The 24,303-nt window shown below is 39.4% G+C and overlaps 3 protein-coding genes across 4 annotated transcripts; all 3 read left to right on the top strand.

Annotated features, from left to right (window-relative positions):
- Positions 1–1,046: 1,046 nt before the first annotated feature.
- On the top strand, positions 1,047–4,930 carry LOC116197996 (probable ATP-dependent RNA helicase ddx5). 2 transcript variants are annotated; one of them, XM_031528291.1, is made up of 6 exons: positions 1,047–1,293; positions 1,537–2,157; positions 2,546–2,634; positions 3,142–3,241; positions 3,587–3,797; positions 4,448–4,930. In XM_031528291.1, coding segments are annotated over exons 1-6 (1,176 nt in total). In that variant the 5' UTR covers positions 1,047–1,140; the 3' UTR covers positions 4,450–4,930. The 2 variants fall into 2 exon arrangements, with proteins under 2 accessions (XP_031384151.1, XP_031384150.1); XM_031528290.1 differs by having other exon boundaries at positions 1,049–1,293; positions 4,518–4,930.
- A 7,502-nt stretch (positions 4,931–12,432) lies between these two features.
- Positions 12,433–17,641, top strand: LOC116194496 (glucomannan 4-beta-mannosyltransferase 9-like). Its single transcript, XM_031523306.1, has 9 exons — positions 12,433–13,180; positions 14,526–14,624; positions 14,752–15,004; positions 15,653–15,763; positions 15,872–16,008; positions 16,358–16,471; positions 16,567–16,766; positions 16,999–17,193; positions 17,303–17,641. The coding sequence occupies exons 1-9, from the start codon at positions 12,899–12,901 to the stop codon at positions 17,463–17,465; spliced, it is 1,554 nt and encodes a 517-aa protein (XP_031379166.1). The 5' UTR covers positions 12,433–12,898; the 3' UTR covers positions 17,466–17,641.
- Positions 17,642–20,818: 3,177 nt separating this feature from the next.
- LOC116197216 (sugar transport protein 4-like) lies at positions 20,819–23,529 on the top strand. The gene is made up of 4 exons (XM_031527287.1): positions 20,819–20,958; positions 21,555–21,883; positions 22,010–22,639; positions 22,775–23,529. The coding sequence occupies exons 1-4, from the start codon at positions 20,841–20,843 to the stop codon at positions 23,246–23,248; spliced, it is 1,551 nt and encodes a 516-aa protein (XP_031383147.1). The 5' UTR covers positions 20,819–20,840; the 3' UTR covers positions 23,249–23,529.
- The last annotated feature ends 774 nt before the right edge of the window (positions 23,530–24,303 follow it).

Genomic DNA, 24,303 nt, shown 5'->3' with positions numbered 1-24,303 from the left:
TATATAATTTTGAGAAGTCATTTTGAAATTCATATCCAAAACCTGAAAATTCATTAACTAAGAAGATTTTGAAAAAAAGAAGAAGTAAAATTCCTCGTGCAACGAGCGGGTATGAGAACTAGTTCTTCATAATGTTTTGAATCCTGAGGATACAAGAGGCAAGGGATGTTCATGCATAACATATGGGGTTTTATTGGAATAAATTCATCCGGTCATTTATAATAGCTGTTGTATATATTTTTCAATTATTTTATTTTAACGCAGCTATGATATATAATTATTGGATTAAAAAAATTGAAAATAGATGCTTTCTTAAAATATAATAAACTTCTTTGATTCGTTAAATAAGTATTATATAATTTCTTGAAAAATAAAGAGTTTTCATGATAAATGATAAATGATATGATTCATAATTCATGCAACCGCACAATACGTGGGCGTGTACCTAGTTACTCTCGATTTTAATGAAATGGTCCAGGTCTAAGAGGCTTACCTAGTTTCCTGCCAACTTAATGCCCAATTTCGTCCCCATTTTAGCTCTTGAAAATAAAAGAGCAAAGTTATACATGTATCCTATGAATTTGTCTCAAGTCTATACAAGTGATGGTTATGAAAACAAAATTTCTTTGCTATCAGAAGGGCTTTGTTTCTAACCAGTGCGTGCAAAAGTGTGCACAATTTAACACTTAATTTTAAATTGAAACAACTGTATACTGAAATTCTTTCGTAATATTCAAATCTAAACACCTTTCAAAAAAAAAAATAATAATGACTAAGCGATATATTCTCATATAAAGATTAATTTAATTGAATCGAGTAAGTAATGTGATGACCAAACAGCACTCGTGTCAAAAAGGCCGACTTTCGGGAGAATTTAAAGATTGGACCGAGTGCCAGTGCCATGCCATGACCATGAAGCTGTACTTGGAATCTCCATGGAGCCCAAGCGCCACCGGCCCTCACCATCCCTCAAACAGGCTTTGCTAATTGACAGAAAAGCCCTTGCTTTTTGGCAAAAATCTCGAAACTGCCACTACCTCCTCCCGCTCAAACTAACCTAACCGCCGACTCTTTGGCTCAGCGGAGGTATCTCTCCTTCATCTCCTCTCTCTCTCTCTCGCGCTCTCGCTGCCTCTGCAAATGGCGAAGGGAGACGACGTGATTGCGAGGAAGAAGAACAAGGCGAACCGGAAGAAGCTCGAGAAGCAGGGCTCATCGAATGTCTCGGCGCGTATTGCCTCCATCATCGCCGCCAAGAAGCGCCGGAAGGCCGGCAATCGCCGTATTTGCCAGGTAAACGCTAAGCCCTCTTTGGAATTCCTAATCGCAAATGACTGGATGTCGAGGTAGTTTTTACCCGATCTTCTATCAGTTTCAAATCCGTCACGCCTTCAGTGCATGATTAGCACCGAGAAATGGATCAATTCGTGTCAGTGGCCTGTTCGCTTGCCTGATTTCTGGGTTAAGAAATGTATATTGTGCTTAGTGTCAGGTCTTTGTAGCTTTAGTTTTGTTGAATTGGTGTAATTGTTGCAGGGAATGTGTTTCAGTCTTCCTACTCCTGACGATCCCTTCAATGATCGTCAAGGCAAAAAGGATCCTTTAGTCAAGGATACCAAGAAGAAGGTACGCTCTCAAGCAGTTAAAGCAGTCCACGAGAAGGGTTCGGCTTCGGGCAAAGGAACTGCCGGAAATAGCGACGCGAAAGCTGCTAACTTTGGAAACGGCATGGGGAACTCTAGACCTTCGAAGAATGAGCGGGTGAAGGGAACTGAATCAGTTAGTAATGTGGGCAAGGATCGTTTTGTTGACTCTGGTAAGACCAAGCAAAATGGTGCCTTGGAAAACTCGGGTTACCCGTCTAAATTCCTCATTCTGTGCTTGAAAACGATCCAAGATTCATTGTGTCACTGTGATGCTGAAAATGGTGAAAAGATCAGCCCCTTCTTTGTTAATGCTTGGGGGGTCGAGTTCTGGAAACTTTATGCGACCGGGATGGACATCTTGGAAACAAGTGGAACTGCTTCCTCTGTGGAGCAAATTGCATGGATAGTCTCCACTGCCGCTGATTCCATTGCAAGAAGGGAGAAAGAGGGTCTATCCTTCTCCAGCCCTTCTCTTTTATATCTGGTCCCGACAAGGGAGAAAGCTTCTGAGGTTTGTTTTCTTTGCCCAGATGTTGCAGCATTGCTTTTCCTGTATGAGTTACTTTTGCATTTAATATGATTTACTGCTTAAAATTTGGTGTGCTATCATGAGTCTAGTACCTTGGATGTGAAATGTCCTCATTCAAGAAACTTTTTATTGTTCTGTACATGTATTGTTTGATGCTCTTAAGAATGAGTTGCTTCTCTACTTTTTAATTTCTTGCTTCGGAAGAGACTATTGATCATGACTTTAGATTCTGCACTCCATACAGTTCTATTACAATGTCACCAGAAGACGCCTAATTTTGAAAGCCCTGTCTGCTGTATGTACTTTATCCCTCCTGAGAGAAAATCTGGCAAATATGTTGAAAGCTGTTTCTTTTTGGATACATGGTCAGGTACGAAATATCTGCAAGCCCTTGAAGGCTCTTGGAATACATACTGTGAGCATACATGCTGGTGCGGCTTTAGATCATCAAATAGACGGGTAACATTATTACTTTCACTTATCCAAAAACATCAGTACTTTCTTTGCGCTGAAAGTATAACATGGAACCTGTTTCTGTTTCTAAGGCTGCAAAGTCAGTGGTGCTGGCATGTAGCATGTTAGGAATGATACCGATGATTTATATGATGAAATTTGACTTGCCAAATACGTCTGTTCCTGTTGCAAGTGGCTCCTGATTTTAGCACCATAGCAGTGTGAAGGCCAACAATTTTAGATGAAGATGCATCCATTATTGATGAACTGCTTCCCTCATTTATATTTATAGCATTAAAATTTACACATCCATTTAAGTTTGCATTCCCCATGGGTTTTCTGCTTCATTATTAGTACATCATGGCATATCATGTGCCGTGCATCTTCTTCTTTGAAATAAGATCTGTTTAACTTCTAACTGGTCAGTTCTTTCATGGCAATGGCATGAAGTACTATATTTATTTAAGGAGTACATCATTTCTTTCTTTCTAATAAGAGATTTGTCTCCAACAGCTTAAAAAGCTGCGAACCTGAGTTTCTGGTATCCATACCTGAAAGACTTCTGGAGCTAATTTCACTGAAGGCTGTTGATATTTCTGGGATCTCCTTGCTGGTAATATTCCTTATACCAGGAGAAAGAGCAGTTTTCTTTTGGATTCATGGGACTGCTTCTTTAACCTTTATGCATTAGATCTTGCAATTAGCTGATGAATTCACAAATGGGTTCAAGTTAGATTCACCTTAGAATTCACTTCAATAATTTTTAATTTGCTAATTGCTCCTAATTCATATTCAGTGATCTTTATGAATTTATAGGCTTTGCTGTTAACATCAGATTGGATGTTTTTATAGTTACTTGGATTTGTATTTCATCGTTTGATATTGTCTTGATTCGTATTCTCTTTTAGTGTCTATCTTGTCAGTACCCTGACAATTCTCTTATTTCATGCATGAATAGGTTATTGATGGAAGTCTTGTTGAAGGCAGATCTCAGGATATGATAACATCTATAAAGAAGTTCATTTCTGGAGATCATCGTACAATTCTATTCAGTAACAGTGATTCTGGCATTCTGAAGTTTGATAATATTTTGAAGGGGCCGATTCAAAAACTATCTCTCGATGATTCAATCGCCAGTCTAAATACGTGCATCAAAAGGTTGAAAACATGTAAGTTACACCAACTCGGTTTTATGGAGAGAACTTCTCTGGTTTACTGTCGTATTATGTCCTAATGCTATTCCAGTAGTTTTCTTTTTTAGTTGTTTGGGGCAATTCTTTTTTCTGCTTTCTGGTGAGATTGCAGGCTAATATTATCTACACAAAAAAGGCAAAAAAAAAGGCTTCTAATGGGAAAGAAAAAAAGCGTAGGAAGTTGGAACTATGAGGAGAGGATGCACACAGTCTGTCAATCGAATTCTAATATAGTTGAAAATGGTGATTGGATTCCATGTCCATATGCAAATATAGTTGCATTTGGTCTAGTAGGCTTTATGAAATGATATTAGGTATGACCAAAAAGAAAGAAAAGGAATGATAATAGATTCTTATCCTAGATATTGACCCGGCACCTTCTGTAATGGCTGGCGTAAAGGCAACAAGACATGAATGGACTGCAATAAATACAAATTAGGGAGACAGCTGATAAACGTCACTATAGAGGAATCTAACAATTGAGCTCTTTCGCTAATCCTTCAGCCTTTTTTGACCATAGAGGCTTGCATCTTATCAATTGAACTCTTGCTGCAACTTTTTCATATAGTTTCTTGATTTTGAACTTCAAAGGATGGTGTGATTCTTTTATCAAACAATTTGCGCAGGAACATACCCTTGGATTTTCTTGCATCACAGAATTCATGATATATTCGTCATTTCTCCCTTAAATCACAGCGGTAAAGGAGAACTCATGATCGACGTGGAGCGTATCATGGAAGAGTATGAGGTTGTCACGCTGCCCAACTTTGTCCCCTCAATAGAAGTTCAGATACCGCTTCTCACGAGGATGGCTCATTTTTCAGTGGAAGGAGCGTTGCGGAGTTTTATTACAAATAGAAAAAGCACAGTTTGCGGTGTCCTTAATTGGAATGTTCTGAATAGTATGGACAGGTTGTGGCCAAAACCATGAGACAACTTTTCTTTTTAGCTCTCCCGAAGGGAAGAATGAGAGTGTTAGTTCATCATTTTTCAGCCCATTTTCGGTTTCTCATTCTTTCTTGTGTTCTTCCATTTTGCTTTCGCCAAAGATGATGAAATGATAAGGGATAAATGATCTATGCATTATAACATTATATTCCTTTTTCCTATCTGTCGAGGGAATAATATTTTTCTGCTTCCTTAAATCTTCTATCGAGAAATCGGCTGATCTGTTCGGAGAGCTACATTCTGCGATTCTATGACTATATGAGCAATCTGTAATGAGGTCGAGCTTCAATAAATTGATGGACCTCATTGAATCATTTCTTGCAGCATCATAAAATGTGGTATTGTTTTTTCCAAAACATGGAAATATGTAGGAGGAGTTTCAAGTCGAGCAATCGATGTTACTGCTGAATGTTGGAACAAATAGGTTCATTTGGCACTGCCTAGACAAGGGAGAAATGCCTCGTAGAGATCAATAAAAGTGTAAAGTTTAGTACGAGTGATACGAATTCTACTTGAGTGTTCTATTCAAGAAAGTGTGGTGTTATTATCTCATCAGGGTCCAACCTAATACTGCAGAAACCGTTCGTGGAATATTCCAGACATAGCCCGCTATTCTTCGACCAAGTAAGGGATAAAACCTCTCATGATGATAGAGTGACGACGGATGCTAGATGTGCAAAAAAAATGAAACCTTGTGTCTTCTCGGTCTGAATTTGAACGTTGCACTAGGTTTGTAAATCGACCTAAATTCCTGATGCTTCATTTTGTGCAGTTAGCCCCTAATTGCATGAGTGCACAACCTCTCCAGTCTCCAGTGCCAGTGGCATAAGCATATGTCATTCAAACGTTATCAGTAGAACGAGGTTCGTCAATATAGTCATCGAAGTGATTCTTGGATTAGTTTCAGTTGGTACTCTAAACTAGTCTCAATCGAGAGATGTGATTTCTCTTCAACGGGTTCGAACTTAAACAGGTATAACATAGTTTTCAGGACCTCATTTCAGTGAAGTTCGAGTAGACGACGAAGTAATGTGACCCCCTTGAAGATGGAGGAGCCTTGATTCTAATCCATATTGAATGGATTACATTGACATAATCCTACCTCGCAATCATATGTTGGGAGAAAGAAATTGATAAAAATTCTACAGATAAAAAAATAATTATAGCATATATTATTCTCATTGAATACTCATTTATTTGTTCATCAAAATCTTACAGCTAATTCTATATCGCATGGTGGGGTGTAATCACCAAAGAATTTCTTCTATGCATGGTCCCAATAAAGAGCTCCGCACCTAACAATGTCATTTTGATTAATGCTAATCATGATTAGCATTAATCGTTTTGCATTAATCAACTGTTACGTAGTAATTGTTCCTTTGAAATTCTTTTGTACTCAATAATCTTTCCTTTGAACTTAATAGTTGAGAATCGATCGGACAAAATCCAAGTTCACTGTGACTCTGAACTTTTGGACTATTTCATTTAGGTTCCTCTCTTTTAATTTAATCTAATTAATTTACTCAAACTTCAAAAGAGTAAACAGTTTAGCCCCTTGATGATGAAGGGTTCTAAGTTAAGACAGTGGTGGCATGGTTTCTCTGGAGATCTTGATTTCTCAATGAATTCGATAGGTGAATTAGCTGACAAATAGCTAATGGGTTTTATTTGATTGCTAAAATTATGAGATTAAATTTAGTAATCAACACGATATCTATATATACGAATCAAAGTTCCCGAACTGATTGTGCCTATCTGAAGGCACTGCACGAAAGTAATTTCTCCTTTTTTATATGTTATTTCATATACATTTATATGAGGAAATTCATTGGATCTAACAATCTACTTGGCCAAACTCACATTTTCAATTTTCCCTATATTTCCCTTCAAATCAGAAATTAGTACATCGAAAACTTCAAGGGTAGAAATCGAACTCAGAAACTCAAATTTCGAGACCGGATACAATCTAAACCCGATTTCCCTATTTCACCTCTTACCTAGAGTAGGATCAATTACTAGAAGCAGCATTGCAGCCAAAAAAAAAAAAACAGCATGATTTTAGCATCATTTTCATGTATGGTGGGGATCAATATTCTTCCTTAATACATCCCTACATTGGCATGGCTTTTCCTCCTTTGAACAAAATTCTGACATCTCAGCTATCCTGCAAGCAGCCTCTCACCTGCCTACACAGTTGAGCCGTTTCATCACCCTCCACAGTGTAACTCTGCATCATCCAGCACATTCCTATATGTATTCATTATATAACAACAATATTCATGCATGCTATGATAACAGTACAGATATTCGTCCGTTCTTGCTACACCCGAGTATCGAAGAAGATACATATCGAAAACTTGCATTATGCTGACCACTTTCTTGCGTGGCTGAACTAGATGCGATAGAAACATCCCGAATTGATGACAATGTTGCGTGTGGGGGCTTCAAACAAAGAGCTTAATGAAAGGTTATGAGCCACATTAAACTGGCTAATATTGATGTATGTGTAATATCAATGAATATTTCTGTTAAATTATATATTCAGCAAATTTCAACAAGATTTCACCACTAAGTCAAAAGGGCTTCAGTGTTAGTAATGAAGCTTATCTCTTTCAATTACTGAATAAATCTAAGCCTCAAATTGTTATTCGGAAACCCTCGCTACCATCATCTCTTTTTTGGCCTAATATATATATATATATATATAAATAAAAGAATAGACTCTCCATATTTACTTTGAACGAACAACTTTCAAAAGCAAATAATCTTTTATGATTTGTTAAGTGAGGAATATCATCTTGTTGAATTTTTCCCTATTGAAAGGATTGGCATTTTCCTAATAGTGATGGCACATTCAAACTCTATGAATCTTTTGATGGTTAAACAGACTCTTAATGAAGGCAGCCCTTTAATGGATCACATCCCAATCACATAGTTTTGGATGCTGAAATTTGGAAAATCAAAGCTGTGGGAATGATTGGTGTCGGTCGGCAGAAAGCACGCTACAGGGACAATTTTCCCACTGGAATATAAGTTAGAAAATGTCAATTTTCTTTTGTGGGATAAGATAGATAAAAATATCATTCTAGATTTTTTACTTGATTTTTGCATAAATATCATCCTTCGCGCAAGACCATTTTAACCTTTTCAATATCATTCTACCTAATTTTACTATGTTCCCGAAGAACCATCGCATTAGACACTTATCTAAACGGGTAAATTTTTGCTCCGACGTAATTTGTTGAGTTGGTTTTTCACTCATGGAATGTGTCTAGATAAGAAACGGGATAATTGAAATTGCTTTGCACTACGACATACGACTAATGTTTTGGGGATTGAATGTGCAGGAATAACAATGTTTTAGCTCATACTCTTAAAATTTTCACCGGGCTTAGACGTGGTTGGCTCCATATTTAACTAAAAAACTCAAGTTGATAAAATGGTTAGTCCAATAATCTTTATATACTTAAGCTGCGTTTTGTGGGTGGGATATGGATTAGGATTTTTGAAATCCTTAATCCAGGTTTGGTGATCAGAGCATAAGGATAGGGATTTGGCCAAATATAATTTTGAAGATACTAATCCCACTGAGGAGGTGGATTCACCCTAGATTAGGATAATTTTTTTACACATAATGACGGAAATGTCCACACTCTTGCATCTAATTTACGATATTTGCCAATGAGCATAGAGAAGGGAGGACCCATCGCCTCGCCAGCCATAGTCACAACAATCATGGTCGTTGGCCACTCCAGAGGTCATTGACGATTCTGATGGGGGCATTGGTGGCAGGGATCGAGTCTCGAGTCATCACTGCTCCCTCTCCCTCCTCTCCCTCGCTCTTTGAGGAGAGAAGATAGGGCACAATTTTAAGGCAATGGTTACCCGACACCGGCTACCACCGATCAGTCGAGCCACAGGGTGGTGGTCGCCAGCATTGGGCAACCATTGCACTGTCCTTTCCTACTAAACTCTGTTCGATTTTTTTTTAATCTAAAATTATTTTAAGTTAAAAATATTCTAAGAGATATTAAAGTGTTGGCTGCATTTAAGTTTTTCTTTTAAAATTTCAATTCCAAGATATGGAATGAGCCACACACTTATGATGTATTAAATATTTTTGGGACTTTAAATCCCACCCATCCTCTCTATAAATCCTATTTGATTCGCATGACCATCTATAACCTTAGGAATTTCTTATCGATTTTTTAATATGGGATTAATAACTATCAACACATGCTTGGTACCAAAAAACACAACTAAAGCCGAACATGTGCTTGCATATGCCCAAAAAACTAACACGACGACAATCGACCCAATCTTAAGTTCGATTGTCCCGTGCAAGTAGCTAGTGCTCATTAGCTGTTGCGAGGGAGCTTCCGGTTGAAGCGATCTGGTAGCATAGGACATCTACGGGGATAGTTAATTAGGGATTCAAATCTCACAGTACAATTTTAGTAACTTCCTGTTTGTTTGATCAGTGAAATATCTATTCTTGTCCATGGATTTTTGATAACCATGGTCTCCCCTCTGCCTAAAAATAGACTGAAAATGATTGTAGATCTAAGCTTTGTGTTAGTTATATATTACTTTAATGTTGACCAGACAGGGACTCTCAAACCAATTAAGGAAAAGGAATCCATAAAACAAATTCTGGGGCATCTTCCACCTATAGGTGTTTAGAGCATATTATTAAACACGTTATTAGGGGATCAGCGTACTTTTGTGGGCATGATTAAGCAAGATATATAATGACATCTTTCCATCGGATTAATTAGCTAATACTTTAGATGCTCATGAATTAGTTTGATCAACTTACGAATTAGTAAGAATTTTTATATGAAAAAATTGGTAGATCGATGACAAAAATTTTGGTTCCAGCTATCCCAATTGATGATTTTAATATATATATATATATATATATATATTATGGGTGTGCGGATGATAGGGTCAAATCGACTGATTCGATGCTTCTATCCTCCTCAAACGATGACTAAATTCGATTAAGGAAAAGTGTACGATTTGGGACTTATGAGGGGTGATTAAGTTCTTAATGTATAAGCCATATCAGGTGCTGAGAATATATATAGAATCATCTTGAATATTCCATTAAAACCATCTTTAAAAATTTTCTGGACTTACCCAAAATTTGAAAGCTCTCGTTTACATTATAGTCCTTTTTCCGGTGGAATATATAATAGTCCTTTTTCTAGAAAGCAATCCTCAACCAGGATTTGAAAATTGAAACCATTCCATGTGAACATAAAGTAGAAGCTTTGCTTCAAAGGTTTTTTTTTTCCTTTCTTAGGTGGTTTACTCCTAATGTGTCCCTCCCTTGGCTGTTCATCTATTCAAGATTTTTTTTGTTTTTTGTTTTTTTTTTGTCTAGTGTTGCATCATTTATGTAGTAAACATATTTTGAATCTTATGCATAATACTAAAGATTGTAAAAATAACTTTACCCGTATTATATATGGGTTCGAAACTCACTGAAAGCACTTTGTGATCAGGGCAAGCTGACGCTCAAACTATGAGTAATCTTAGTTAATAAACTGAAAATATCTCCCGATTTAATCAAAAAGGTATTCTCAAGATAAAACTTATCAGAGTGTAGTACTTTTACCATTTATTTATTTACTTTTTTTAATCAAGAAATATTCATTTCATTCAGCTATATAGAGAGAGTACCTAGTAAGAACCAGTAACCGGGAAGAAACGGAAACCCCATAAGGCACAAGAAAAACCAGCTACAAAAAGCCGCTCCGTCATAATACAAAGCTCCTATAATGTACAGCACAAAGCATGGCGATGGCTGTGAGTTACGGTCACAAGAGTTGATGCCTCCAACATGAGCGATAATAGGACTCCCGGTGCAGCCGCTAGAGTTAATGCACATCGAGTTTACAAGCCATGCCTGCCAAGGAGGGCTTCTTTGGCGAGCAAGGACCGCGACCTATTCTACACGGCAGGAGACGATCGACTCCCTAATCCCCTCAATCCTAAAAAAGAATTCATAGCCAACACCATTCTTATAACATGGGTGGCGAGAGAGAGAGAGAGAGAGATAGATAGTAGACACCCACTCCTAATGCAGAACTGACAGAATGAACCTAATATCTTCAAATCTCATTCACACAAATTCGATCGGGGACTGGCCTCGAGCATTGTTCTCGAGGAGAAGTCGACAGAGCACCACCGTAGAAGGAACGAGGCAAAAAGAAAGATGCTAAAGAGATGGTAAAATGGGTCACTGGATGTGCCTGGGACGAGTTGGAAGCGCCAATGAAAGGCGGGCTTGTAAGATTTTGAGCCGACTAAAATCTTTTAAATTAATCAATGTTAGGTACGTTGTGATTTATCACGCGGGAAATTAATTAAACGGCGGTAAATATATGCACACGGCGTGTTGAATCTGCGGTTTATTTATTTATTACTCGACAGCTCCGACTTTTGGAGGAAGAGAGAAACGAGAATTCTCAAGAGCTCGTTGCTGTTATGTTTAGTAGTTCCACTTAAATGATGCATCCATGTTCTCTGCTTCTGCTTTTACATGTAGTGTGTGGAATTTGATCTTATTCATGCCCGTACTCGAGTAAGAGGAAAGCTTCTGACACGTACACTGAATTAGACAGTAGATATACACACATACATGTACTTACCAGTTTTTATTGCTTCATTTAAGAAAACAATCAACTATGATTCGACATCCGAACATGTGTTGCAGAAAAACTGCTGAACTATTCTGTTACAAACACCGAAAATCGTAGTTTTGTTGATCCGAAACGAATAGCACAACATAGCAGAGCAAGTTCATGAATCCGGCTGTTCCGTTAGTGTTTATTACAAGGTTTCAATTGCTGCGGATAAACAGTTCCATTGTTATACCCAACGTAGATAAATAAAACTGCACCAGAAGGGCTACAACTGCAGCAAGTCGCTGAATTTTCTGCAATCTCCATTTTGTGAGATCATCTTGCATATTCTTATCCGATGGGTCGGAAACATTTATACATGCGTGAAAAGAGCTACGAACAAACAGTCATGGAATTACCGATACTTTTACGGAGTCAACAGCATAAGAAAAGTCTGGATAACCCTTGCTCGCGATAAATACGCTGCAAGAAAGGATCAATAAGATCGATACAATCAGAGGCATGTACTTGTGTGTAGTCAAAATTCCTTCGTACTTTATCGTTCTCTTTCAATGGTCCCATGAAATTATAGATATAGTCTCATGCATTGTTGTATCCTCTACCATCAATCCGTCAAGTTCTTCTGGTTCGGTCTCTCCCACCGTGCAATGGAGTAAGACTACTATCCGAAAATAAGATTGAGATGGGGAACCCTTCTCATTGTTCGCCGAGTCCGAGCTTGACTAGACGATGTGCAATCGATTATTTCTTGTAGTGTCATACAGAGTGTCCTCAATGAGTATTTTTTTGGATCAATTCGACGGGTCCCAATAGTAACTTTTCTTCCGCCAGAATAGAATTAGAGCAGAGGGAGGAGGCTTTAGCTAGCATCTGACAGCAATCTCCCCTGTTTTCGGATCCCAAGTCTCTGTCCCTTTAACTCCATCTTAATCCTTCTTCTTCTTCTTCCCTTCCTCCTCCTCAACTATATAAATCCCCCCTCAACACTCCTCAGAACAGCAGACCCGCCACTCGGAAAGACGCCATTTTCAGTGATAATCAGAGGATTAGAGCTCCACCCCCACCCCCCCCCCCCCCCCCCCCCCCCCCTCTCTCTCTTTCTCTCTCTGAGCAAAAGGGTCCACTCCATTGATTGGAACTCGAAGCTACACTACCAAAGCTTCTCACTTTGCGTCCTTTCTGTCTTGTTTTGATCATGCAGAAACAGAGCGTACACAGCATTCTTCAACCAAACCCCCTCTGACACCTCTGCCATCTCTCCAGCCTCCCCCATCCGTCATCCTCAAGCAACCCGAAATCCAACCGCACCCCATCAACGATCCTTGCCCTTTTAGCAAAACCCAACAGCTACAGCACAAATTCGAAACTCCGCCCTCTCTTTCTCTCCCTTTTACTGTGTATAACATATATATATATATTGCTCTGTATTTTCTTGCACTCCTCGTACCTTTAGAGTTCACTCAGTTCTCTGTTTCGATGGACGGCGGGGGAATGTCGGTGATGGTGTGGGAGCAGGCGCGGGGGCCGGTGATAGTGCCAGCACTAAGGGTGGCGGTGGGGGTGTGCTTGGTGATGTCAGTGATGCTGTTCCTGGACCGGGTTTACATGGGGATAGTGATAGCCATTATAAGGTTGTTCGGGCGCAGGCCGGACAAGCGGTACAAGTGGGAGTCCATGTCCATGGGTGATGACGTCGAGTCCGGCTCCTTGGCCTATGCCATGGTCCTCGTCCAAATCCCCATGTACAATGAGAAGGAGGTACGAACGAAGCGCTGAAAAGCGTAGACTACTCTTTCTCGATAATCATGTCGGTTTTTAAAGGTCAAGCCCCGACATCTTCCTCCCAATGAATCTTTACTGAAAAATGAATTATACTTGCAAGCTGGCTAAATCGACTGGTTCTTTCTAAGAATAGGCCGACTCGTGCCATTTTACATCAACATGTCCGACTTTTTGAAACTTATTGGTTTTGCAAGTGACCTATTATCGAACCGGCTGGTTCAGTTGTTTTCTCGGGAAAATCAGTTGTTACTAACTGCATGCCTATATATATATATATATATTTCCCTTATGTACACGTAAATTCATATCCATACTTTCGAACGGTTTTAACACCTCGGAGCTATTTGGGCTCGTTACATATTTTATTGATAAAAGAATTACAGGGGGATCAAATGAAAGATCATTTTTCAGGCCAAAAATTGAGAAAGCAAAGCTAACTACAATATGTACAGTCAGAGACTCAAAATAGTATTTTCTTTGCATTTTGGCCAGTGAAACACAATACATCAATTGATACTTAAAAAAAAAAATCATTTTCGTTCTTGTTATTTCTTGATATCTGGTTGGCCTCTTTCTGTTGCGGCTGAATCTAGAATCGGCTTAGTTGTTGCTATGATGTCCAAATCGATCCGAAAACCATTGTACAAGTTTGGTGTAGAATTTGCATAGTTTCCGCTTTTCTTGCTTTCAGACTTTCAGCTGAGCTATTATTTGAATTTCCCTCCACATTTGAAAAGTTCTGCAGGGTGTGCCATCATTTGATCTTCTCAATATTGCTTCTTTTTTTTTCGGGGTGAAATGGGTGCCGAAGTACCGAACAATATTGCTATTTTAGTGCTTCACAGTTTATTTACTATAGATAAGCTGCTTTGCTTCACTTAAAATGGCATAAATTTCCTTATTCAAATGTTAATAATATGCGAAAGGCAAAAGTTAGCCATTCATTAACATCTATTTCTAGGTAAAGTTTATTCTGGAAGCCTCTTCCTCAGGCGTAATATAGTTCAATTTTCCTTTTGTAATTTGATTCAAACTAGAATTAAGAAAAATGAGCGAGATGACAAACGTGTAAGAATTTATTTTTCTTAATTTTTCATATATATATATATATATATAAACAATATAGATAGTTATAAGATAATATTTATATTCACAAGAGTAAACAATTTTTTTAAAAAAGAATGACTATATATGCAGAAATCGTGGGCCGACAAAATCCTCGACAGGATTTGCTTTTCTTCCAAGTCAATCATAGGGGAAACTGTCGGATGGTAAAAACAATAAAGATAAATTGAAATGTGAAAATCATGAAATGGTGCAGGTCTATCAGCTGTCAATTGGAGCTGCATGTGGGCTTTCATGGCCCTCTGATAGGATCATCATTCAAGTCCTTGATGACTCCACGGACCCCGCTATTAAGGTTCTAATTTTCACTCTTCAATTAATTAATGCCCATGTCATAAGTTTATTTGTTTTTCGGCCAATTCATCCCGAACCGATCCAACGAAAGATGGTCCAGCCAGTGTATACTAATATATGCATTGCAGGACTTGGTGGAATTGGAGTGCCAGAGATGGGCGAGCAAAGGCATAAACATAAGGTATGAGATTCGAAGCAACAGGAACGGCTACAAGGCCGGGGCTCTCAAGGAAGGCATGAAGCACAGCTATGTCAAGCACTGTGACTTTGTTGCCATCTTTGACGCTGATTTCCAGCCCGAGCCCGATTTTCTCTGGCGCACCATCCCCTTCCTGGTTCACAACCCCGATATCGCCCTCGTCCAGGCTCGCTGGAAGTTTGGTAATTACTGTCACATTGAATCTTACATACATATATACATATATATATATATATATATCAGATTATATTAGAAGTTTATGAATGTAAAACAAAAGTAGAGAAAGTGACAATAAAGGAATACGAAAAGTCCCACATACATCAAACTCGAGAACTTTTAATTCTTAGTAGGTGACTTTTGAGCCACTAAACTTATCATTCGTACGTACATGTAATCTATCGACTGCGTGTATGAGCTTTAGCAAGTTACGTGGAGATTAGTCCTACTAAACTTGGGGATTATACCCGGTCAAATGCATGGAGTACATTTCCAATCATTGTTGAGTAGTGGGTCGGTCATCCCACAAACTATATAAGTAATAAATTGAAATTTTAACCGAACTTAACACTTAGGAAATGATAAATTTTTTCATTGCGTTGGTAAAATTATAATCGAAATACAGTAAGTCTAGTGCATTGAGAGGACCATTGCCAACAAAAATAAAAATAAAAAATAAAATTGAGAAGACCGGGATACACGAGGCACTGGCTGCCCCAGAAAACGAATGAGACGCTGAAGTTAGTTCATTTAATGGCTCTTTTCGGTACCAATATTATATGCCAATCATCATAGTTAAATCTCATGGGCAATGATCATATATAAATTTGCAGTGAATGCCGATGAGTGCTTAATGACAAGAATGCAAGAGATGTCATTGGATTACCACTTCACTGTGGAACAGGAAGTGGGCTCCGCAACCTATGCCTTCTTTGGGTTCAATGGTACATACACGCATCATCATATATAATTCCCTTTTGATAGAATTACCGTATTTTCGGGTGCCAAAAAAGAAAGTATATATATACATTCCGTGTTGTGCGATGTTAAAGGAACTGCTGGTGTGTGGAGGATTTCGGCCCTGAATGAGGCCGGGGGATGGAAGGATCGGACCACTGTAGAGGACATGGATCTGGCTGTTCGAGCGAGTCTCAAAGGTTGGAAATTTGTCTACGTTGGCAACCTCAAGGTATTCCGGTTTCTATAACCATAAACTTGGATTGGTTATGTGATTTTTGAAGATGAGAAATGATTGCTAAATGCTGGTCCAACTATCTTGTATTGCAAGCAAGAATTTAGCTCTATATTATTGCCTCTTTGTACACACGAGAAAGTGTGCCACGGATGGACCCATAATGTATCATCAAGTTTTCAAGGCATCACATGGGAAAAAGTTCATGTACAACGAAAATTCATTAGAAATAAATCCAACTTATTATGCTCGGTGTTAATTGGCCGAAACACCGATATCCTCCTCCATTATGTCAACATGATTTATTCGCTCATAAATACCTAATGGAGCTCGCATAAATGCGCAGGTGAAAAACGAACTGCCCAGTACTTTCAAAGCATACCGCTATCAGCAACATCGGTGGTCCTGCGGTCCAGCCAATCTATTCAAGAAAATGGCAGTGGAAATATTCCGGAACAAGGTAAATAATATTGAATCTCAGTTTACTAATTTTGTGTTAATTAATGAACCTAGATAGCTAACCACGATATTGTTGAACTTTCTTTATTTTGCCAGAAAGTGTCACTGTGGAAGAAGATGTATGTGATCTACAGCTTCTTCTTCGTGAGGAAGATAGTGGCCCACATCGTGACATTTATGTTCTACTGTATGGTGATGCCTGCGACTGTGTTGGTCCCTGAAGTCCATGTCCCCAAGTGGGGAGCTGTTTATGTTCCTTCCACCATCACTCTCCTCAATGCTGTTGGGACTCCAAGGTCCATTCCATTAATTTACCCTTTTCTTAATCATAAAATTTAATCTACTTAACCACGAATTTGTAGCTCAACTCGAAATTGTACTTTTAATGGACGGACTTTACTATATAGAAGTTCAGAACCCACTGAAAATATCTCGTGATCATGATTAAGTTGATGTCTGAGCAGAATTAATTTTAACCAATATGTTGAAGACATGTGTGATCTCACCAAATACAATCCAATATTGCAGGTCATTCCACTTGCTGATTTTCTGGATCCTTTTTGAGAACGTCATGTCGCTCCACCGGATGAAGGCGACATTCATCGGACTGTTAGAGGCAGGGAGGGTGAATGAGTGGGTTGTCACCGAGAAGTTAGGAGATGCTCTTAAAACCAAGTTAGGCAACAAGGCTCCCAAGAAACCTCGTATCCGGATCGGCGAAAGGTACGTGTTCCCTTTATATAAAATCGCGAACCTAGAAATTATTATGGGACTCTCTCAAAACTCATTGGAGGACGACTAATATGACTAACTGTGTCTTCTCATCATACAGAATCCACATGCTAGAGCTTTGTGTGGGCGCATACCTCTTCTTATGCGGATGCTACGATTTCGAACATGGCAGGAACGGCTACTTCATCTATCTATTCCTCCAATCGTTTGCCTTCTTCATTGCTGGGATCGGATACATTGGAACTTTTGTCCCCAACTCTTAATAATTAATTCGAAGAACTATACATATTATTTTTGTTTATCTGCAATTTCAATTTTTTGTTCCTTTTTTTTTAATATATATTGTTTTAAGGTCACAAGAAGGCATATAACCCGCGAAGCATATTGAAAGGGAGACTCGTAATTATGATAATTTCTAGTTGTTGAAGGCATTACTATAGATCTATAGTAGTTTGTTGTGTACCAATACAAGGGAATGTTTTTGTACCATGGGGCGTGGACGACAACGTTGATCTGCCCCCTGCAGAATTCGCACAGCACGGTAGAAATTCCCCCATACAGTAGTGCTTTTGTTTGTGAAAGACTTCATGGATAAATCTCAGGGAAAATGAATGTCTCTGTTCGGATTGAGACTTATTATTCATAAGTTGTATTTACTGTTAATGTGATGCAAGTGGAGTGAGCTTGCCCGAGTTTTGGCATGCTCAAGCTTTGCTCTAGATTTCAAGCTCTCCTGCTAGGGGTGCAATCGAACTGAGCCGGACTAAGTTTTGGCATATCCTGGCAGGCTTGGCTTGGGACATATGTTTCGTACTCAATATCACGTAGCTAGCCTGATGGTTCGAAGTGAATTCATTGGTGGCCCATAAATGGCTCTCACTACAAGAAATGGCAGAATTATGGACAAAATGATATCCATCAGAAAATGCGCCAAATCCGACTTTAATTGGCAATTCTAGCAGTCGATCTCAGTATATTTGTGTGAAATAGCACATAACCGGCAAAGCTCACAGGAGCGCTTAACATTGGCTTCCCAATGGAAGTCACAAGTGGAATTTTTCTTGCAAATTTTATCAACTATGTTGCTGCGAAGACTGAGGCGGATCTGGTTGGCGAGTGTCGGTAGGGTTGGTACTTGGTGGCATTCCTGCTTTGTTTATGATGGCAAGAGCTCTTGTACTCTCAGAGATTCAAATTCCATAATCAAAAGCGGCCAACACGATGCGGCGAAAAGAACAACGGCAGAGCATCATGGGCACCCTAAAAGTGGAACTAGAGTTCCTAGGTCTGATCTACGCGAGCTATTTCCTGAATAGAGTTGAATAAATATCCTTGGAAGCACATATTTCTACCCAAATAAAGGCCTCAGCTTGTTATCTGCATCCTCATTCCGATATTCCAGCAGCTCACAGGCATCAATGCCGTCATCTTCTATGCACCGGTTCTCTTTAAGAGCTCTGGTTTTGGAAGTGATGCTTCCCTCATGTCCACGATCATTAATGAAGGTGTTAAAGGCTTAGCTACGTTTCTTTCCATTATCTCGGTCGATCGATTCGGGAGGAGGGTTTTGTTCCTTGTAGAGGGGGAGTGGTAATTTTTTTTGCCAGGTAAATACTTTTTTGTACTTCTTTTCCGTGATGAAGAAAATCAGCAATGTTTTAAAGATAGCTTTAATTTTTCTCCAAGTCAATACAAGGGTCACTCAGGTTCCTTGTGGTTCCTTTCTTGTTTCACAGATTGGTGTTGGGGGGCATTTTAGGCTTGAATTTCGGGCTCATGGGCAAAGGATCTTTGTCGAAGACTGAGGCGCGCCGAATACTGACATTGATTTGCGGGGATGTGGCGGATTTTGCTTGGTCTTGGGATGTGCTGGGTATGGCTAGTTCCGAGTGAAATCAGCCCTCTGGAGGCCCCAACAACTGCACAAGCCATCTCCGCGTCATTCCACATGTTCGTCACATTTATATTAACAGTAATGACCGTCTTCACATTACTGCTCGTGCCGGAGACAAAGAATGTCCCTCTCGAGGGGATGAGTATGGTTTTGAAAGTGCATTGGTAATGGGGCCATTACATCCCGGATGAAGTGATTTTCTTGGAATCCGAGAGCGTGTATTACATCAAGTCATTTCTGGTAACATCCCGACTTTTCTAGTGCTTGTATAACTACATTTTCGCATTTTAACAGTTTTCATTAGATTTAGCTATTGATTAATGATATGATTTTTAATTTTAAGAAGATAAGTATTAAGCTTGACTTTCCATGTGTCATCATCCATTTTATTGTTATTAGCTCATCCAATTTTAAAGTGCCACTTATCCATCTCGATCCATTTCCACCACCTTACTCTTCCCTTTAAATGGCCTCGCGAACTCTTCTTTGTCATTTAAATTTTAACATCCAAAACCATTACATTACAGAGAGAGAGAGGCGAGAGAATATTGAGGGAAAAATATGAGCAAAATTCTAGAAATTAGAAAATATTCGGTTTTTGATGTTTGAGGTTCGAGGGACTTGTCAAGGTGAGTAATATATTCTTAAACTAGTGTTTTTATTATCATTACGTCGGTATTTTTAGAACTACATTATCATGGCCATGTCAGTGTCACAGATCATGCATGTATTTTTATATAATCGATTATGATATTTGGAAATGAGAAGTGAGGTATTGAGTTGTGTAAATGAGATTGATAGGAGTCGGCAAGTCCTGTGGCGCCCTAAGCCAATCGTAGGCCGAGCAGTAGGAAAGGGCTGCTTGGAGCAGAGAGACTGCCAGTGTGGAGCCGTCCCTGAAGGTCTCGACGATATTTTTATAATATTATTGAACCCGTGCTATGATCCACTTAGTTTAAGTTGTGGTTATTCACTGAGCGTCAAGCTCACTCCCAAAATATATTCTCTCAATTGTTTTACACGTCAAAATAGCGATGGATTCATGGAATGTTATCGGGATTTTTACTCGTCCCATCGAATTTATAATTTTTTTAAATATCCTTTATATGTAAGGAAATTCATGTGTAATTATCGAATTTTATCGTATAATTTTTTTTTTCGGATTTTACATTTCTTTTTCCACACTATCTAGAATCTAGATCGTAGTCTCATATGACAAATTGTATCAGCCATTTCCAAACCTTCAGAGAGAAATATGATATCACCAGATAGCAAATGAGAGGAAATATGTACCCAACTGAGAAAGGGATGTAATGTAGTAACGCATACCCTTGTTTAAATTCGATTTTCGATAGTGGGGCTTCTCATGCACCTTAATTATTTAGCTTTTCTGTCCATTTCTTTAGGTCCATGTGCCTTCCTTTGCATCTGTTTAGGTTCCGTTTACTTTTGGTTCAGCAATTAGATTCATTTTTAGTATTGTAACCCATCCCTAGATTCAGGCTCCAGCCAAGAAAATGCGAAGAAGTAAAAATTCATGATTTGCTAAATATAGGAAACAGTTAAGCCCAAATTCCCAACTCGGATTCTAAATTAATTATTACTAAATAACATTTTTGACGAACTGTCAAATTTAGCATACCTGGGATTTGTTATTACAAAACTCTTCCTCCTGAAACAGGAAAGAAAAGGATAAGTTGTTGCCTGTTCAATGTACGAGGTCGAGGTTTGAAACTAAAACAAGATGGTAGTTACTGCTCAAACCCGGCAACATGAAGAACATCTGCCTCTCTATGTCATTGTAACGTGCATGGTCGCGGCCACAGGCGGACTCCTCTTCGGTTACGACATTGGTATCTCAGGTCAGTTCCTCCAATCCTAGGGTGAATTTGTTTCTCTGAGCACCATTTTCTTATGGAAAACAATTTTCTGGTTCTAGGACCTGCCCTGCATATGGTTCAATGAGTGTTTGAAAATTTCTCAGAATCGAATGAGTTGTATTCTTTTTCCCCATAATTGTATCGTGTGGGTTAAGTATTTTGATTGACCAGATCATAGCTCAAGAGCTTGTGACTCGGGTTGTGGAGCTTGTGAATGCAACCCTTGGTTCCCTATCATACTTGGTCAGTTCAGGTTCGACCTGGCTCGAGTTAATCTTGAGATTGGCCTGGCCCTCGACTCGTGACTTATAGTTTGCTTCGAGATTGTCCTGGCCAAGCCTGGACCCTTTACACGATACTATAGAAAGTCCAGAACAACTTACATTTGTAAATTGGGTTTTAGAATTTCTTGTACTGCAAGCTTCCTGAGTTGAGTATGATTCTCAGTTCAAGCGGGAATGTGCATTGGATTAAGCGCGAGTTACTTGCCATGCTTGACTCCGATTTTGGGGATTAGATGCCAAATGACCAATTTTTAAACAAATGACCGTCCTTTTGATAAGGGAAAGAAAATGCAGGTGGAATAACGACCATGGATGATTTCTTGAAGAAGTTCTTTCCAGCGACACACGAGAAAACAAAAGGTGGGTCACCAATTCTTGAAGATGAGTATTGCAAGTACAACAATCACTTACTCACCCTGTTCACATCTTCCCTCTACCTGGCGGCGCTTATATCTTCCATCTTCGCATCTACAATCACAAGGAAGTATGGCAGGAAAGCGTCCATGTTTGTGGGAGGCTCTCTCTTTCTCACAGGGGCACTCCTTGGTAGCATCGCAAATAAGGTTTCATGGGTCATAGTAGGCCGTTTGTTTCTCGGTTTTGGTGTTGGATTTTGTAATCAGGTAAATGAGTGTCCATGCAACTATATATATCTGTATATACATGTATACTTCACCTATCTTCGGATTTTAATGTTAGTTTTTTCTTCTCCTGCGTTGATACAATCAATGCATATATGCTTGTAACAGTCAGTTCCGGTATATTTGTGCGAAATGGCACCGGCAAAGCATAGAGGAGCACTTAACATCTACTTCCAAATGGCAGTTACAATTGGGATTCTTGCTGCGAATTTCATCAACTTTGTTGCTGCGAGGATTCCGGGCGGATTTGGTTGGCGAGTCTCGATAGGATTAGTGGCATTTCCTGCTATGGTTATGATGGTTGGAGCTCTTGCACTATCAGACACTCCAATTTCCCTAATCGAGAGAGGCCACCATGATGCTGCGAAGAGGACACTGCAGAAGATCCGTGGAACCATAAATGTGGAACATGAATTCCAAGATCTGATTTATGCGAGCTATTTCTCGAACAAAGTCGAATATCCTTGGAAGAACATACTCCTACCAAGATACAGGCCTCAGCTCGTCATCTGCATCCTCATTCCGATATTCCAGCAGCTTACCGGCATCAACAATATCATCTTTTACTCGCCAGTTCTCTTTAAGACCATGGGTTTCGGAAGCGATGCTTCCCTTATTTCCGCAACCATTACCGGAGGTGTCTTTGTCGTAGCTACAGTTCTTTCCATCATCTCCGTAGATCGATTTGGGAGGAGGGTTTTGTTCCTTGTAGGTGGATTGTTGATGATGATTTGCCAGGTAATTAATACATCTTTTGTTCTTGTTTTCCACGGCGAAGAAAGCCGACGTGGTTTCATTCATTGCTCAATATTCTCCCAGCCAATACAAGTGTTAATTAGCTGCATGCGTTGTGGTTTCTTTCTTGTTTCGCAGATTGGTGTAGGGGCCATTATAGGCCTCAGTTTCGGAGTGACAGGTGAAGGATCTTTGTCAAAGGCTGAGGCAAACATAATGTTGGCTTTGATTTGTGGATACGTGATGGCTTTCGGCTGGTCTTGGGCTCCGCTGGGATGGCTAGTCCCAAGTGAAATCAGCCCTGTGGAGGCCCGACCAACGGCACAGGCCATAACCGTGGCATTCAACATGCTCTTCACATTCATCATTGCACAATCCTTTCTCTCCTCGTTGTGCTTCATGAAGTTTGCCATCTTCTTCTTCTTTGCCTTCTTACTAGCAATTATGATCGTGTTCATGTACCTGTTTGTGCCAGAAACAAGGAACGTCCCTCTCGAGGGGATGAGCATGGTCCTGAAATTGCATTGGTTCTGGGGCAAGTACATCCCAGATGAAGTGATTTTGTGGGACTACGAGAGTAGATTGCTTCGACAAGTAGAGCAAAGTAATTAGGATACTGGATGAAACACCTCCAGAGGTGGAGCTTGTTTTGCTCTAATGGTCTGCGCCTTCAGTGAAGTGGCCTTATTCACGAGGTTTGGCAGGCAGAAATATTGTGTACATACACCATTTGTTTTGTAAATTGCATAATTCCTTCGAGCATGCACAGAATCAAAAGTATAGGCCGGACTTCTACGTGTTTTGTTCTGGGTTCCTGTCTAATGTAGCTCAACATCTTTTTACACATTGTAAAGTTGTTCAATTCATGGAACGTCTGTAAGTGAAACATAGATATAATTAACGACGGGTTTGCTTGTATAGAAATTTCGTTGTTGAATGGAAGAGTTTCCAAGATCTTGGTAGATAGTTCCTTCTGATCACATGATCACCGTCGCATATTCGTTTTCCATATTGGAGATAAGTATTCACTATCTATATATTGAAATTGCTAACGATCCAGAATTCCAGATTACATCACCATTGTAGACCAGCAGAAGGGGAATATGATATAACAGGGAACAGAAAGAAGGAAATGTAGCCAACGCACGAGGTATTCTTCTTTTTCGGGATTCCGTTAGTCCCGGACTTTACATGTATAAGAAGTGTGTGGTAGTACAAAATATGGCGGCGCACGGACCAGATTTGTTGAACGTGTTAGTGTACACATTCCAATTCTATAAACCAATTTTTGGAGACACCTGAACACTCTTACCTGGGGTCCCGATTGACAACTCCCGTTACCCCAAGAGCAAAACTATTTGGCGAATCACAGTCGCTCATCATTTTAGGGCTGGATTCAAGGTGTTCAGCAATCTGTATCCAACGCTGGATAAGCAATATCTCACAGGATTTCAACAGGCTATTATTGGGAGATACGGTAATTGATTTAACAGGAATATAACGAAGATTTCGGGCAATTGAGTTACCATTAGTTGGGTATGTGCTGAAGATTTTTGGATTTAATCTTGTGTTGAGTTTTTGTGCTTAATTGCATGTTTTCTTTGATGAATTGAGAAATAAGTGGACAACGATGGTCCAGCTGAGTAGTTTATGATCTGTGCTACTAG

The sequence above is a fragment of the Punica granatum genome, chromosome 2 (assembly GCF_007655135.1).
Source record: "Punica granatum isolate Tunisia-2019 chromosome 2, ASM765513v2, whole genome shotgun sequence".
NCBI classification, from domain to species: Eukaryota; Viridiplantae; Streptophyta; class Magnoliopsida; order Myrtales; family Lythraceae; genus Punica; species Punica granatum.
Note: the sequence above shows the minus strand (reverse complement) of the source record. Positions and strands in the feature narration are given on the sequence as shown.